Source organism: Arachis duranensis, chromosome 6 (assembly GCF_000817695.3).
Source record: "Arachis duranensis cultivar V14167 chromosome 6, aradu.V14167.gnm2.J7QH, whole genome shotgun sequence".
NCBI classification, from domain to species: Eukaryota; Viridiplantae; Streptophyta; class Magnoliopsida; order Fabales; family Fabaceae; genus Arachis; species Arachis duranensis.
Window position 1 is genome coordinate 8,811,105 of NC_029777.3, and position 17,816 is coordinate 8,828,920.

The window sequence follows — 17,816 nt, forward strand, 5'->3', positions numbered from 1 at the left end:
TAAAATTAATTATTAATATATTTATATATAAAGATATATATAATTTAATTTATTTTTAATATATATTTATATTTTAATACATATTTTTTATTAATAATTAATTTTATTATTTAATTTTAATATATTTAGTATAGTCTATTTTCATGTGTAAAAAAATAGCCACTAAAAAAATAATGCGCTGTGACGAATCGTACATAAGGTATATAACAAATAACTATATTACAATTCTGATTTCTCATCACCACTCCACTACTCTACTACGCTGCACTTTTTTTATTTTGCTCCAAAAGAGCCAATAACGATTCTTCTTCCATCTAATCGAGTTTGAGGTTATTAATTGGTAAACTAGCTCGATTTTATATGTATATAAGTATTATTCATTTGAAAATGGTATATAAAATGCATTATTGCATTATTGTATAAGAAATATATGTATATATGTATTATTCATTTCAAATAATAATGCACTATTGTATAAGAAGTTTTTTAATGAAGAAAAACCTACATCAATATTTTCTTATAATTGATGTTATTTGACTCGAACTAAATTAAAATTTATTATATATATAAAATATTTATATTTAATATACATTTAAATTAATAAAGAAACTTACTTAATGTAGTATCGATGGAAAATAATTTTGAGAAATTAATTTTTTTTATTTGTAATTCAAAATGATATTATATTTTTTTTAAAAACTAAAAAGTTGTTAAAAATTAAAAAGTTGTTCGATTTGATGTTGGAATATATACTAGCTAAAGTTCAGATAAAATTGGTTTATTGTATGAAGAGCAAGATTTTTGTATATAAAATATATTAAAAAATTCAAAACAAGGAGCTTAATTGGATGTTGAAATATAACTTTAAATTAACTGATAATATATATAATTTTCAAGTATTTGTATATTAAATAAAAAAATTATAAATAAGCTTTTTGTTGAAGAAATAAGCTTGCCAATAGTAATTATATTTGCAAACAATTAAAAAAAAAGAAATAATGCTAGTAATTACATTTGTCAAAACATAATTTATTAATAAAAAATAGCGTTATTCACACATATTATATCATGATGTATTATGTAAAATTATAGAGTTGTAGATTTACAGTTTTACAATTTATTATTATTATTATTATTATTATTATTATTATTAGATGAGACTATATATTTAATATTGTTATGACTGTTCACTGTTTTTGTTATATTATTTAACACTGTTTTTGTTATATTATTGTTATTGTTGGTTAATATTAGAAATACTAACATTATTAATATTATTATATTATTATTAGATTATTATTATTAACACTATTATTATTGTTGTTGTTATTATTATTATTATTAAAATTTTAAAACGCAACCTGCATTTTAATTATTAAAAATATTTCAAAAATACAAAAAGTAACTTGTTTTTTTCAACTTACAATTTAGTAATTTATACTGATATCATAACAGTATAAATATTATATAAATATCTATTTTATTGTGTAAAACTAATATTTTTTCATAAAAAATATTATTTATATATTAAAATTAGATATTAAAATTAATTATCAATATATTTATATATAATATATAATTTAATTTATTTTTAATATATATTTATATTTTAATATATATTTTATATTAATAATTAATTTTAATGTATAAATTACCATAATTCTTTTTCATATGTAAAAAAATAGCCATGAAAAAAATAATGCATTGTGACGACTGGTACATAAGATACTAAGGGATCATCAGCAGTACGTTCTCACGCATAACCATATCACATTTCCACTACCACGCCACCATGCTGCAACTTTTTCATTTTGCTCCAACCATATTATATATGTATTTAATTTATATTTTTAATATTATGCATACATATAAAATAATAATATATAATTCTATACTAATAATATATAATTCTATGACTAAAATGACCATTAGCATAGGGTTCCATATTACATTACTCACCTGCATTTTCTCATTTCTCTCAGAGACGATTACTCTTACTTCTCATAGTCACTCACACTGCCTCTCATAGTCGCTCAAGCTGCTGGTTCCATATTACATTACTTACCTGCATTTTCTCATTTTTCTCAGAGACGATTACTCTTCCCATCTCATAGTCACTCACACTGCCTCTCATAGTCGCTCAAGCTGCTGGTTTCATATTACATTACTCACCTGCATTTTCTCATTTCTCTCAGAGACGAGTACTCTTCCCTCTCATAGTCACTCACACTGCCTCTCATAGTCGCTCAAGCTGCTGGTACTATATTACATTACTCACCTGCAGTTTCTCATTTCTCTCAAAGACAATTATTCTTCCCTCTCAGTCACTCACACTACCTCTCATAGTTGCTTAAACTGTTGGTTCTATATTACATTACACACCTGCATTTTCTCGTTTCTCTCAGAGGCGTTTACTCTTCCCTCTCATAGTCACTCACACTGCCTCTCATAGTCGCTCAACCTGCTGGTTCCATATTACATTACTCACCTGCATTTTCTCATTTATCTCAGAAACGATTACTTTTCCATCTCATAGTCACTCACACTGCCTCTTATAGTCGCTCAAGCTGCCGGTTTCATATTACATTACTCACCTGTATTTTCTCATTTCTCTCAGAGACGATTACTCTTCCCTCTCATAGTCACTCACACTGTCTCATAGTCGCTCAAGCTGCTGGTTCCATATTACATTACTCGCCTGCATTTTCTCATTTCTCTCAGAGATGATTACTCTTCCCTCTCATAGTCACTCACACTACCTCTCATAGTCACTCAAGATGCTGGTTCCATATTACATTACTCACCTGCATTTTCTCATTTCTCTCAGGGATGATTACTCTTCCCATTCATAATCATTCACACTGCCTATCATAGTCGCTCAAGCTGATGGTTCCATATTACATTACTCACCAGCATTTTCTCATTTCTCTCAGAGACGATTACTCTTCCCTCTCAAAGTCACTCACACTGCCTCTCATAGTCGCTCAAGCTGCTGTTTCCATATTACATTACTCACATGAATTTTTTTATTTCTCTTACAGACGATTACTCTTCCCTCTCATACTCACTCACACTGCCTCTCATAGTCGCTCAAGTTGCTGGTTCCATATTACATTACTCGCCTGCATTTTCTCATTTTTCTCAAAGACGATTACTCTTCCCTCTCATAGTCACTCACACTGCCTCTCATAGTTGCTCAAGCTGCTGGTTCCATATTACATTACTCGCATGCATCTTCTCATTTCTCTAAGAGACGATTACTCTTCCCTCTCATAGTCACTCACACTGCCTCTCATAGTCGCTCAAGCAGCTGGTTCCATATTACATTACTCGCCTGCATTTTCTCATTTCTCTCAGAGACGATTACTCTTCCCTCTCATAGTCACTCACACTGCCTATCATAGTCGTCCAAGCTGCTGGTTCCATATTACATTACTCACGTGCATTTTCTCATTTCTCTCAGAGATGATTACTCTTCCCTCTCATAGTCACTCACACTGCCTATCATAGTCACTCAAGCTACTGGTTCCATATTACATTACTCACCTGCATTTTCTCATTTCTCTCAGAGGCGATTATTCTTCACTCTTATAGTCACTCACACTGCCTCTAATAGTCGCTCAAGCTGCTTGTTCCATATTAGATTACTCACCTGCATTTTCTCATTTCTCTCAGAGAAGATTACACTTCCCTTTCATAGTCACTCACACTGCCTCTCATAGTCACTCAAGCTGCTGGTTCCATATTACATTACTCACCTGCATTTTCTCATTTCTCTCAGAGACGATTACTCCTCCCTCTCATAGTCACTCACACTGCCTCTCATAGTCGCTCAAGCCGCTAGTTCCATATTACATTACTCGCCTGTATTTTCTCATTTCTCTCAGAGACGATTATTCTTTCCACCCATAGTCACTCACACTACCTCTCAAAGTCGCTCAAGCTGCTGGTTCCAGAGCTGGTTCCATATTACATTACTCGCCTGCATATTCTCATTTTTCTCAGAGACAATTACTCTTCCCTATCATAGTCACTCACACTGCCTCTCATAGTCGCTCAGGCTGCTGGTTCCATATTACATTACTCGCCTGCATCTTCTCATTTCTCTCAGAGACGATTACTCTTCCCTCTTATAGTCACTCACATTGCCTCTCATAGTCGCTCAAGCTGCTGGTTCCATATTACATTACTTGCCTGCATTTTCTCATTTCTCTGAGAGACGATTACTCTTCCCTCTCATAGTCACTCACACTGCCTATCATAGTCGCCCAAGCTGCTGGTTCCATATTACATTACTCACTTGCATTTTCTCATTTCTCTCAGAGATGATTACTCTTTCCTCTCATAGTCACTCACACTGCCTATCATAGTCACTCAAGCTGCTGGTTCCATATTGCATTACTCACCTGCAATTTCTCATTTCTCTCAGAGACGATTACTCTTCCCTCTCATAGTCACTCACACTACCTCTCTTAGTCGCTTAAACTGTTGGTTCCATATTACATTACACACCTGCATTTTCTCGTTTCTCTCAGAGGCGTTTACTCTTCCCTCTCATAGTCACTCACACTGCCTCTCATAGTCGCTCAAGCTGCTGGTTCCATATTACATTACTCACCTGTATTTTCTCATTTATCTCAGAAACGATTACTCTTCTATCTCATAGTCACTCACACTGCCTCTCATAGTCGCTCAAGCTGCTGGTTCCATATTACATTACTCACCTGTATTTTCTCATTTCTCTCAGAGACGATTACTCTTCCCTCTCATAGTCACTCACACTGTCTCATAGTCGCTCAAGCTGCTGGTTCCATATTACATTACTCGCCTGCATTTTCTCATTTCTCTCAGAGATGATTTCTCTTCCCTCTCATAGCCACTCACACTACCTCTCATAGTCGCTCAAGATGCTGGTTCCATATTACATTACTCACCTGCATTTTCTCATTTCTCTCAGGGACGATTACTCTTCCCTCTCATAATCACTCACACAGCCTATCATAGTCGCCCAAGCTGCTGGTTCCATATTACATTACTCACCTGCATTTTCTCATTTCTCTCAGAGACGATTACCCTTCCCTCTCAAAGTCACTCACACTGCCTCTCATTGTCGCTCAACCTGCTGGTTCCATATTACATTACTCAGCTGCATTTTCTCATTTCTCTCAGAGACGATTACTCTTCCCTCTCATACTCACTTACACTGGCTCTCATAGTCGCTCAAGCTGCTGGTTTCATATTACATTACTCGCCTGTATTTTCTCATTTTTCTCTGAGAGAATTACCCTTCCCTCTCATAGTCACTCACACTGCCTCTCATAGTTGCTCAAGCTGCTAGTTCCATATGACATTACTCACCTGCATTTTTTCATTTCTCTCAGAGACGATTACTCTTCCCTCTCATAGTCACTCAAACTGCTTCTCATAGTCGCTCAAGCTGCTGGTTCCATATTACATTACTCGTTTGCATCTTCTCATTTTTCTCAGACACGATTACTCTTCCCTCTCATAGTCACTCACACTGCCTCTCATAGTCGCTCAAGCTTCTGGTTCCATATTACATTACTCGCATGTATTTTCTTATTTCTCTCAGAGACGATTACTCTTCCCTCTCATAGTCACTCACACTGCCTATCATAGTCACCCAAGCTGCTGATTTCATATTACATTACTCACCTGAATTTTCTCATTTCTCTCAGAAATGATTACTCTTTCCTCTCATAGTCACTCACACTGCCCATTATAGTCGCTCATGCTACTGGTTCCATATTACATTACTCACCTGCATTTTCTCATTTCTTTTAGAGACGATTATTCTTCTCTCTCATAGTCACTCACACTGCCTCTCATAGTCGCTCAAGCTGCTGGTTCCATATTAAATTACTCACCTGCATTTTTTCATTTCTCTCAGAGACGATTATTCTTCACTCACATAGTCACTCGCACTGCCTCTAATAGTCGCTCAAGCTGCTTGTTCCATGTTAGATTACTCACCTGCATTTTCTCATTTCTCTCAGAGACGATTACACTTCCCTCTCATAGTCACTCACACTGCCTCTCATAGTCACTCATGCTGCTGGTTCCATATTACATTACTCACCTGCATTTTCTCATTTCTCTCAGAGACGATTACTCTTTCCTCTCATAGTCACTCACGTTGCATCTCATAGTCGCTCAAGCTGCTAGTTTCATATTCATTACTCGCCTGTATTTTCTCATTTCTGTCAGAGATGATTACTCTTCCCTCCCATAGTCACTCACACTGTCTTTCATAGTCGCTCAACCTGCTGGTTCCAAAGCTGGTTCCATATTACATTACTTGCCTGCATTTTCTCATTTCTCTCAGAGACGATTACTCTTCCCTCTTATAGTCACTCACACTGCCTCTCATCGTCGCCCAAGCTGCTGGTTCCATATTACATTACTCACCTGCATTTTTTCATTTCTCTCAGAGACAATTACTCTTTCCTCTCATAGTCACTCACATTGCCTCTCATAGTCGCCCAAGCTGCTGGTTCCATGTTACATTACTCACCTGCATTTTCTCATTTCTTTTAGAGAGGATTACTCTTCCCTCTCATAGTCACTCATACTGTCTCTCATAGTCTCTCAAGCTGCTGGTTCCATATTACATTACTCACCTACATTTTCTCATTTCTCTCAGAGATGATTACTCTTCCCTCTCATAGTCATTCACACTGCCTCTCATAGTCGCTCAAGCTGCTGCATTTTGTGAGCCGATCTCCGTCCGCGATCACGTCCTTGAACTCAAAAAGATAGTATTCCAACTATTTCCTTTTTATGCCATAGAGAAGTCTCTCTCAAGTCCTCATTCTTCTAAGCACGAAAGGCAGCCAAATAGGTGGCCTCTTTTCCATTTCCCAGTCGCCGTCGATCTCAGGTAAGCACTCACACAGATTTTTCTATTTTGAAATATCTAGGCCTTGTAGCATTTTTCAATAACTTTAAGTAATGTTTTTTAAGTGCTTCAGGTGTTGTATTTTGAAATGGAGGGTGTCCATCCTCATCAATCAGATACTAGTCTTAGCGGGTCTTCTCACCAAGCAAGTTACTATATGTTGTTAAATAATAAAAAGTCATATTTATATTTTGAATTTTTTATACATTTTTTAAATTATTTATTTAAATATTGTCAAAAATATTTATATTTAATAGATAATTCATTTGCTAAATGTAAAATTTTTTTATTATTTAAAAAATATAATATTTATGAATTATTTTTGTTGTATTTTTAAATTATTTAAAAATTATTTTGTTAATAATATTTTTAAAAATATATTTTAGAGTAAAATTATTAACATCATGTTATATTTTTTTTACTTCAATTAATATTTTTTATATGATACGATATTATTTTTTTAAATAATTTATTTTGGTATAAGAATAAGAACTAAAACTTTTTTTTATTTGATTCTAGGATCAATTTGAAAATCAAGTAGTTCGTTCATCTCTCGAATCGTCAGATCACTATTATCAGACGGCTATCTTAGACCAGCTACTAGTATGTTAAAATTTTTTAAAATGTTAGAACAAATCAGTTTAATGTCTTGCTTTCATAATGTTCAGTACCTTCCTTTTCTCTCTTTCAGGTGTTCATAGAAAAAATAATACAAAATATTTTGTTTAGTACTATTTTTGGTAATAATGCGAGCCAGAAGGCCAGGATATAGGGCTGAGTAAACTAACTTGGGTTCTAGAGGTTAAAGGGTCAGCCTGTATCTCAACCCGTTAAGTATCATAGGAATTTATATAAACAATTATTTTTCATATTTTCATGACCATAAAAACAATTAACTTCATCATTTATATTACGTGTATGTTAATAGAAGCATTACTTTTATTTTATTTATTCGGATGCTTATCCAAGAAATACAAATCAAGGATCTTGGTGGGAAGTTTGACAATGGAATCCTCTGATTTAGTTCCTGATTTGTTGATTCTTCTAACTACAGCCGCAAAATACACATAGGACTTTTAGTACTTGGACCACTCTGCAAACTTTTTTCATATTAAATATGCAAGTGAGTTTTTTTTTCCTTCTAAAACATACACATAGGAGGAGTACTTTAACAATAAAAAATCTATCGTTAATACCTCTTCAGTTGAAATCTGCCTCATGAGATAACCATTATGAAGTGTATATATAAAAGTGACATTTAATTAATCTAAGTTCAAAATATAAAAGTGATTTGATTTATACAAGTCAGTCAAATTATATGTTATATCTTTATATTATTTTTTTAGGAAACAATAAGAAAAATGAGCAATCTATTTTGCATCTGATAACACTCTTTGACAGGAAACGCTTAAATTCATCATTCAACTACCCAAATGGATAGAAAAATTTAATAATTAACAATAGTAGCAGTACTAATAAGTAATAATAACAACAGTAACAAGAAACAAATAAAGCATCAAGTGAAAAATGTTACAAATAATCGCCATAGAAAATTTATACTCATTCATCTCATTCAACTTACATCTAAGCTAAGAGTAACACATAACCTTACTACTGTTATGAGCCCCCTCAGCTATATATATAGATTCAGCATAATGCTATTCTTGTTTTTTCAATACTCAGAATAAATACATCAATGGGAGATTATAAAATTAAACAATCTAAAAGAAAAAAATTAATCTGAACAGAATTTGAAACCTTGTCGAAATTTCCAAGTGTCTTAGTGGATCCTCTTTATGAAGTAAACACATCCTCAACATTGAACTATAGCATCTTCTTTGGAACCCTCATACTCTATTGATATAAAACATTAGGCAAGAATAAAATACAAGGAGACATCTTCAATTACATATAAAAGTCAGGAAACTTCAATGCTAACAAATTCGTATAAGGCATAACAAAGTCATAGTATCCCCTATTTTCAAATTTCAATTATGATTATACACAAATTTGATCCTCCTGAACCCTAAATTTGCAAATTTGCTCCCTGGAGGGAGATTATGTGTATCATAGATATAAAAATAAAAAACATGAAAAAGAAAGAAGAAAGATATACCATCCATGGCCTGAGTGATTGATTCGAAATCCATGAAAGTTTTGGTTGCTCTGTTGCGAGAGCTCTGAATTAGAATGATCAGATCGCGATTTCACTGCAGAATATGAAAAGAACAGAATAGATTAGGGTTCATACTCGTAAAAGAGGGGAAGAGAAGGGCGACGGCTATCGGCGAACGCAAACTGCAGTGTGGTGAAAGCTATGCTGTGATGATACTTTCTCATCTCTTCTCTTCTCCTCATATCAAACGAGCGTGAATAATAGGGTGGAAGAAATAGGAAGTAGATCTGTAAATGAGAAAGAGTGAGAGATTTACTCAGTATAGTAACTAGTGACCGTTAAAAAATTTGATGCAAAAGTGTCACAGTATTATTAAATAGAGACATTTTAAGTGTCCTACAATAAATGTAGCTATATATTCAATTTGTACCAAAAATAAGAATAAGAACTAAAACTATTATATTTATTTTTTTTTCATTTGATCTCAGCCATGTGAACCTAATTTTCATGATGATGCCGAATTGCCAAATCGCTCTTTTCAGTTGCCTACCTCAAACATTTCACAGGTGTGTTAATTTTCTATATTATGTTCTGTTAATATTTTTAGAATATTGGATCAGATTAGTTTAACGTCTGATTTATCAGTTTTTGGATCGAATGTTCGGTCCAGTTTTAACAATTATACTCTAAGATATGTCACCACAAATATATAAATTTAAATAATTTTTGGTATTTATATCATAGTCGCTCCCTAAAGAATATTAAATATTTTTAGTGAAAAATATTAATTTATTCTGCAAATACCAAAGAAAATAGTAATCGTCCGTTACTTTCTAAATACTATAATAACATTTTTAATTTTTTTTAATTTTGGTTTTAATTTGTTATTGCTTTCCTGTATTTTAAGTTAATTAGTTTGGTCATATTTATTTGAAAGTACCAAAAATATAAATAAGAACTAAAACTATTATATTTTTTGTTTCATTTGATTTCAGCATCGAGTACTTGAATTATTTCCCGAGATAAATCCCTCTTTCCAGACCAATATCTCAACTTCTCTAGAGGTATGTTAAACTTTTGTAATATATTATAATTTCATAAATATTATAGTATAGATAAATATAAATCAAATATAAATTTACTAAATAATAAGAAATGATATTATGTTCTGTTAACACTTTAAGAATGTTGGACCTAATTAATTTAGAATTTGATTCACCGATTTTTTAATCAAACCAGTCGATCTGGTATAGTTTTAATAACTATGTTCTAAGGCATGCCAGTGCCACTACATAGTTTTTTCCCTTTTTAAATACTAAGGAATATTAGGTTTTTATTTTCAATTTTAGTTTTAATTTGTTATTGTTTTTCTAGGTCATGTTCTTTGAAAATTTTAATGCCTTAACGTTTTTAATTTGTGTCAAAATTATCTAGATGTTAACTTGACGTAAACTGTTAAGGATAAAATTGAAAATTTTTAATGATAGTTTTGACACAAATAAAAAATATTAGAGGCAAAATTGAATGAATAAAAAATGCTAGATACAAAATTGAATAAAATTTTACGTTTGGAGTATTTTTTTAAAAAGATTGTAAATATTAGAGACAAAAAATATATTTTATCCTTAAAAATTAATAGTTCAAAATAAAAGATTAATAAACACATAGTTAAAATATTTTTTTAGATATAATTAAGATATGACTCTTTTTAACATTACTATTTACATGTTTTTAATTTATTTGTTATAAAAAACTATTATTTAATTACTAATTATTGTTAACTCTATTTAATTTCAGGGACATAATGACAGTGACCCACCCTTATCTCCTAAAAAAAATGTACTGGGTTACCTTTAGTATGGCTTTTAATTTGTTTTTTGTTTGGGGCTTTAGTTTACTTGATCCGGAAGTTTAAGGATAAGTCTAATAAAGACAATTCTATAAAAAAGTTTGTGGTAATTGTGGATGCCATCTATTTTATAGTAGTTATTCTAATTTCAATAAGATATGTGGATATTATTCCTAGTTCTGAATCTGATAAAATCAGAACTATGTTTTTAATTCTTTTGTGTCCTGTGGTTTCTAATATCTTTGAGAGTTACCTGAAATACTTTATTAGAAAATTAGAAACGTGTTTCGTTAAAAAATTAGAAGGAGGCATGTTAGATTATTTGGTAGTTAACCATAAAATAGTTCATTGGATAAAATTTTCCTTAGCGTTTCTTGTTGGCCCGTTTGTCTTTGGCATCGGAGCGGTCATAGTTCATTATGATTTCCATAACAACAGTAAGTTATGAGAGGATTACTCTTTTAGAACGTCAGTAAAAAAGTGTGTTGCATGTATTTGGTTTTTATTTAGTTCTGTTATTTATAGTTTTGCAATTTCATTTCTAATTAGTTGTATTGTTAGACCAATTACTCCTCAAAACGAATGAATTGTGTTTTGTGAATTGTAAAATGACAATGAATGAACAATTTTCTTTTCTATGTCTTTTTTCTTCTTTCTTTCTAATATATTTAATTAGTTTCAATCAAATTAAACATATTTATTCTAATTATAAACAATTGGTAAAATTATAAAATGAGATATTAATTATTATTTTATTTATAATTTTTATCACTTTATTATCATTTAAATGCCGGCTTTCCTTTACTTGTTCCTCTTTTGGAGGAAAAACTATACCTATATCAGAAGAATCTAGTAATCTAATTGGGACAATAGTTGTTAATCTGTAGATAAAGGGGAGATTAAGTTGGCCTGAATCATCATGTGTTATGCCACAGTTGCAGGGATAAACTCAATCACAGTAGATTATTTATTAGTAGTCATTAGAAATATTGCTAATAATATTTGACAAGATGCTCCTAATTTCAAATCACTGATGAAGCCTACTACTAATGGCCAAAAAATTTTGATACGAAGGTAGAATGAGTGTTATATTTTAACGTGGTGATTTTTGTTGTTTTTCAAAATTATGGAGTACACAAATCGGACCCACCGATTTATGTTAAAAAATTTTAAAAATTTAGAGTATAGAAATCGGACGGTCCGAGTACAAAAATCGGACGATCAGATTTGTACTCTGTACATTAAATCATCCCACATTTTAGAAAAATACTACAGTAGATCATAATTTAGAAAAACACCATTATTAATTTAATATTAAAAATAAAAAAATGACTAATACTAGCTTATAATTATTCTTATAAAATACATACTTCCACAATAAAGTGAATATATTTTTCTTTTTGTGATATACTTGTGCAAAAATATTTTTTAGAAAAAGAAAAAATTATTAAACATATATTACCTGAGTTTTTATCATATAGTATATTTTTATCAATGCAACCAAGTATCTTTTAACTTATTTTTTATCATATACTATATTTTTTGTTTCTCCCTGAAGTAACACAAAACAACATCTTAAATTTCTTCTTTCTCTTTTTCTGAATTATTTTATACTTGATTGCCAGAAAATTCCAAATACGAAATTCTTATTTCGCCAGTCTTCTAGTCGATATAATTAACGACATTTTTATTAGACTTCCCATGAAATCTGTTCTCATTCGTAGATGTGTTTGCAAGCATTAAAATATATTGATTTCTGATCAAAACTTTGCCAAGTTACTCTTTACTTGTACACCTCCTGCTACCATGATCGACACTGCCATTCAAAAATCTTTCACCTTGTTGAATATGACTGAATTGAATGGAGAAACAATTCATTCTGCCTCAGTTTGTTTGAGGTCTTGGAACCCAATAATAGTAACAGCATAAAACTTCATCCTAAATTTGAGATTCCTCTCCCTATTCCCAAATCATTTCAGAATAAAAGAGTTTATGTTGACGTGCATTCTTGTAATGGTCTTTTTCACATGAGGTGGTCAATAGATAGAGACATTTCATATGTTTGCAACCCAATAACAGGTGAGTTCATAAGACTTCCAAAACATCCTGCAATCTTGACACCCTGCGAGCAAATATCTTGGTGTTTTGGTTTTCACCCCAAAACAAACCAATACAAGATAATGAGAATCCATATCTTTAAACATGATCATCGAATAGTTGTTCAAATGCACACAGTTGGAACATCGACATGAAAAAATATTGAGGTAGATTATCTCAAACATTTGATATATGTGTTCGACCATCCTACTTATTTTAATGGGGGCATTTCATTGAATTGGTAGAGATGTTAATAGAAATGCCACAATATGGACTTTCAATTTTGACACCGAACAGTTCCAATTCTTCTCTAACACGCCCAGGGGTCAAGGTAAAGACTCCATAGTAGATTTCAAGAGTTCTCTTTGTTTCATGTATTTTAATGAGTTGCTTGTCTCAATGTGGATGATGTAAAGACATGGAGTTGGAGAATCTTGGACTCCCATTTTTCAGTATTCCATAACCACATCTTAATTACCTAGTTGTCAGTATTCCATAACCACATCTCAATTACCTAGTTGCATTGCCTACCATGATCGTGAAAATCAAGAATTTTGGATTTTTGGAACTCCTTGGCATGATATCAAGGTTCATGGCAAATTTCAAATTTTAAAGTGTAGAATATTTACTCATTGGATAATTTAAATTGAGTTCTACTGTTTGTTAGTTGCAAAAAAATCTTTTATTTTGATTTTTTTATTAATATAAATTTATGTTTAATTGTTTTAGATTCACATTATAATGCTCACATCTTATTTAGTTGCTTAATTATATATTGTTTCTAACTATTCAATAGTGTTTGCAAAACTGTTAAAAAATTATGGGAAAAGCTCAGTATACAAGCAATTAGGGCTTGTAACTATTACAAGTTTATTAATGTCTAATCCACCAAAACGTGTTGCAACTCCTACGTCACTTACACGCGCTTTATTCATGCCGTTTCACGTTTTTTTGTGCCTCTTTTTCTTCTTCTTCTTTCTCCGTTCTTCCTCTTCTTCTTCCTCTTCCTCTTCCTCTTCCTCTTCTTCTTCTTTCTCTGTGTCTCTTTTTTTTCTCTTCCTCCTTCTTTTTTTTATTGAAATTTCTTCTCCTCTTTTCGTTTTCTCTTTCTCCTTCATCAAAATCATTAGAAAAAACGAAGAAATATTATTCAATGTACGTTTCTTGCCTTCTCTTTCTCCTCCTTCTTCTTCTTCTTGCTACACGTTCTTCTTACTCTTTCTGTTCTTCTTCTTCTTCATTTACGTGCTTTTCTCTCTGTTTTCTTTTTTCGTTATTCTCGATTTCTATTGTTTTTTGACATCAAGCTCTAAAATCATTTTTGAAGAAGAAGAAGTAGAAGAAGATGAGAAGGAGAAAGAGAAAGAGTTCTGAATTATGCATGATTTTGGGTGTATTTTCTTAAATCCTTTGGGTGTATTTTCTGTAATCTTTTGGTTGTATTTCTATAATCGTTTGGGTGAATTCCTGTAACCGTTTGGGTGTATTTCTATAATCTCTTGGGTGTATTTTATGTAATCGTTTGGGTGTATTTCTGTAATGCCTGCTATTTTTTCTGAAATGAAAAATATACCCATAGATATCAGTAAGATACACCCATAGATATGAGTCAGATACACCCATAGATATCAGTCAGATATCACTCAAATACACCCAAATGATTACAGAAAATACACCCAAACGGTTACAAGAATTCACCCAAACGATTATAGAATACACCCAAAGGGTTACAGAAAATACACCCAAAATCATGCATAATTCAGAACTCTTTCTCTTTCTCCTTTTCATCTTCTGCTGCTTCTTCTTCTTCAAAAACGATTTTACCATGAAAAATTGAAAAAAAAACGAGAAAACAGAGAGAAAAGACGTAAATGAAGAAGAAGAAAAAGAAAACGAGGAAGAACGTGCAGAAACGAAAGAAAATGAGAAGAAGAAGAGTAAGAGGAAGAAGAACGTGCAGCAAGAAGAAGAAGAATTTCAGAAACCATGAAAATCGAAAAAAACGAAAAAGAAGAAGAAGAAGAAGAAGAGGAAGAGGAAGAGGAAGAGGAAGAAGAAGAAGACGAAGACGAAGAAGAAGAAGAAGAGAAGAAGAAGAAGAAGGAGAAGAAGAAGACGAAGACGAAAAGGAAGAGGAAGAGGAAGAGGAAGAGGAAGAGGAAGAAGAAGAAGAAGAAGACGAAGAGAAACCGTTTGAGTGGGGCGCGTGTAATTACGCTCCATTCAAAATGAGTTGGTGCGCGTGTTAATAAAGTTTGGGTTGATAACTTGTAAAACTTGTACGGTCTTTTTACTTGTATGTGTAGCAGGCCCCAAAAAATTATATGATACCATATTAGAGATCAATTACCAAGATCAGAATGCACAGCAAAAAAAAAACATGAATTTTGTTATATCCAGATTGTACAAGTACATTACTATTAGTGTAACTATGCCGATTTATACACTAGAGGATCACTGCCATTCCTCCAAACACTAACAGAATTAACTAAGTCACAGTAACTAACTAACCACTCATAGAAACTAACTCACTCACTCTCCCAAAAAAAAAATTCCTTTTTCTAAACTATTATAATTTGAAATATAATTTAAATTAATTCAATTTAATTTGTAATCTCTATTTTAATTTTATTGGTTTAATCATCTTTAACAAAATAAAATTTTAAATTTTGAATATTAAAAATAAAGAACTAAATAATTCAATTACTAAAATAATCAAATTTATTTACAACAATATAAAAAAATGTTTTATAAAATGCAAAATATGTATTTGTATATAAAATATTTAATTAAGGACTAATTTTAGTATATTTATAACATGATTGAATAATTATATATTAATAATTGTCGTTTATTATGTGAGTTAATATTCAAAATCGTCCCTGAAAGATACCTCGTTCTCTATATCAGTCCTCGAATGATAAAGTTAATCAAAATCGTCCCCGAAAGATGACGGACATGACCACGTTAGTCCCTCCATCAATTCGTCCGCTGAGCTGGCTAACGTTGGGTGATGTGTGCCGTTAAGTGACCGCGTGGCTGAGGCCTACGTGTACGATGGGGTTGCTGACAAGGTAAGTTCGTTTAAAGAAATCAAATCAGTCCCTCAAATGATGAACCCTAATCCTAAATGTGATGATAAATAAGTGGCATTCTGGAATTGTTGGGTCACTGGGAGGATGGAGACGGGAAATAGATGTCGTAGTGGTGGGGTATCTCTTCGGTCGCACGAGAGTAACGGTTCCAGTGCTTCAATGAGAATGAGGAGGAAGACTCACGAGGAAGCATGTATCTGCGGGTTGAAGGCTGTGATAAAAAAATCTAGGACAGCAGAGAACCCAAACATATTATTCTATGCATGTTCAAGGTACTGGGTAAGTTGTTTTGAAATTTTTGAAGTTTTTCCATCTTCTTCTGCATTGTTGGGTGTTATTCATTGTATTCTTCTCTGATTTTTGAATTTGCAGAAGGATAGTCGCTGTAATTACTTTAAGTGGGTTGATGCTGATGACTGTGAAGCAGTGGTTGAAGGTGGTGCTAAGGAAGATTCCAGAACTGAATTGCATGTTGAAAGTGAGTATGATGAATGGAGGGTGAAGGAGGCATGGAGATTGGGTAGCTTGGAAGCTGAAGTTAGATATTTGAAACTGCTAGTAATTTTCATGTTAGTGATAGTTGTGATTAATGTGAGCATTGCTGTTTGATATGTACTTGTAAGTAGATAAAATCCTGTTGAAATGTAATGGTGTATTGAATTGGTTTGATTGAATGAGAATAGACGTTTGATTAGTGCTGTTTAAGGTTAACTCCAAAGTCTGAATTACTGGCATTGTGGAATATTGCAAACTAATCAATATCACTGTTGCTATAAAATTAAGCCATAATCCAGAATAAGTAATTAAAGTTAGTCATAGCATTGTGCTGCCATTCAAGGCTAATAGTCACATTGTCTGCAAGATAAGTACCACAATTCATAAGGTATCCAATCCTAAAAATGAAGGTTACACCAAAAGAGAAGGGCTATCACAAGTATCAGATTACAATAACCACAAAATGTTACTTCATTTGCCCTATACAAAAAAACTAAAGCAGCCCGAAAACATTGCTTTGTCATCAATGTGGTTTATCATTCTTCCTAGGGTGCTTGAAGCCTGGAGTAGGAACAAAAGTCATAGAGTTGGCCAACTTCTTAGTAGTCGCAGAACTTGTCCCTTTGATGGTCTCAGCCGAGATTGCCACTGGTGTAGATGAAGTAGGTGTAGGGGAGGATCTAGCTCTTGCTTTTGCTTTAATCACCTGTAATTTAGGTGGCCTGGCTGTAACTTTGTCCTACATAAGCCAATACCAAAAGCAGTTGTTAGTTTATAAAACACAGGTGTAGCTTTTAGACTGCAGCAGTGATTATACCTGGGGTGTAGCTTGTGTTGGTGGAATGCTCTCAGATTGGCTGATGTCAATCTCTGTAGGGGGTTGGATCGGTGCTAGAAGTGAAGGCAGAGGTGTTATTGCTTCTGGAGTAGTATCAAGTTCTAGAGAGACATCATTCACCTCAGGGTCAGCTCCATCTGCAGTAGGAGCAGTAGCTGCCAGTTGCAGCTGCATCTGCCTAGCATTTTTCTCAGCATCAAAAGCTTTCTTCTTTGCACAGCTTTTTTTGTTGTGGCCAACCTCACCACAAAACATGCATATGATTGGGTTGTACTTTTTTTCATCTTTGTCTTTGACCTAGTTGGCTGTTCATCATTCTCTCTTTTTTTTGTCGGTCTTCCAGGTTTCTGTTTAAATGGGGGTGGGACAGGTGCAGGATGTGGTGTTTTTTTCCCATAAATCCTGTC

The 17,816-nt window shown here is 32.7% G+C and overlaps 2 protein-coding genes across 28 annotated transcripts in view; one reads left to right on the top strand and one right to left on the bottom strand.

Annotated features, from left to right (window-relative positions):
- LOC107492417 (negative regulator of systemic acquired resistance SNI1) overlaps nt 1-17,816 on the top strand; it is a 148,866-nt gene that overhangs the window by 17,926 nt on the left and 113,124 nt on the right. The window lies entirely within an intron of this gene.
- The window catches only part of LOC107492418 (very-long-chain aldehyde decarbonylase CER3-like), a 56,640-nt gene continuing 47,264 nt past the window's right edge, over nt 8,441-17,816 (bottom strand). The window contains exon 5 of the mRNA XM_052263225.1: nt 8,441-9,129. Coding sequence (XP_052119185.1) covers nt 9,114-9,129 — 16 coding nt within the window. The 3' untranslated portion in view covers nt 8,441-9,113. The remainder of the gene's footprint in view (nt 9,130-17,816) is intronic.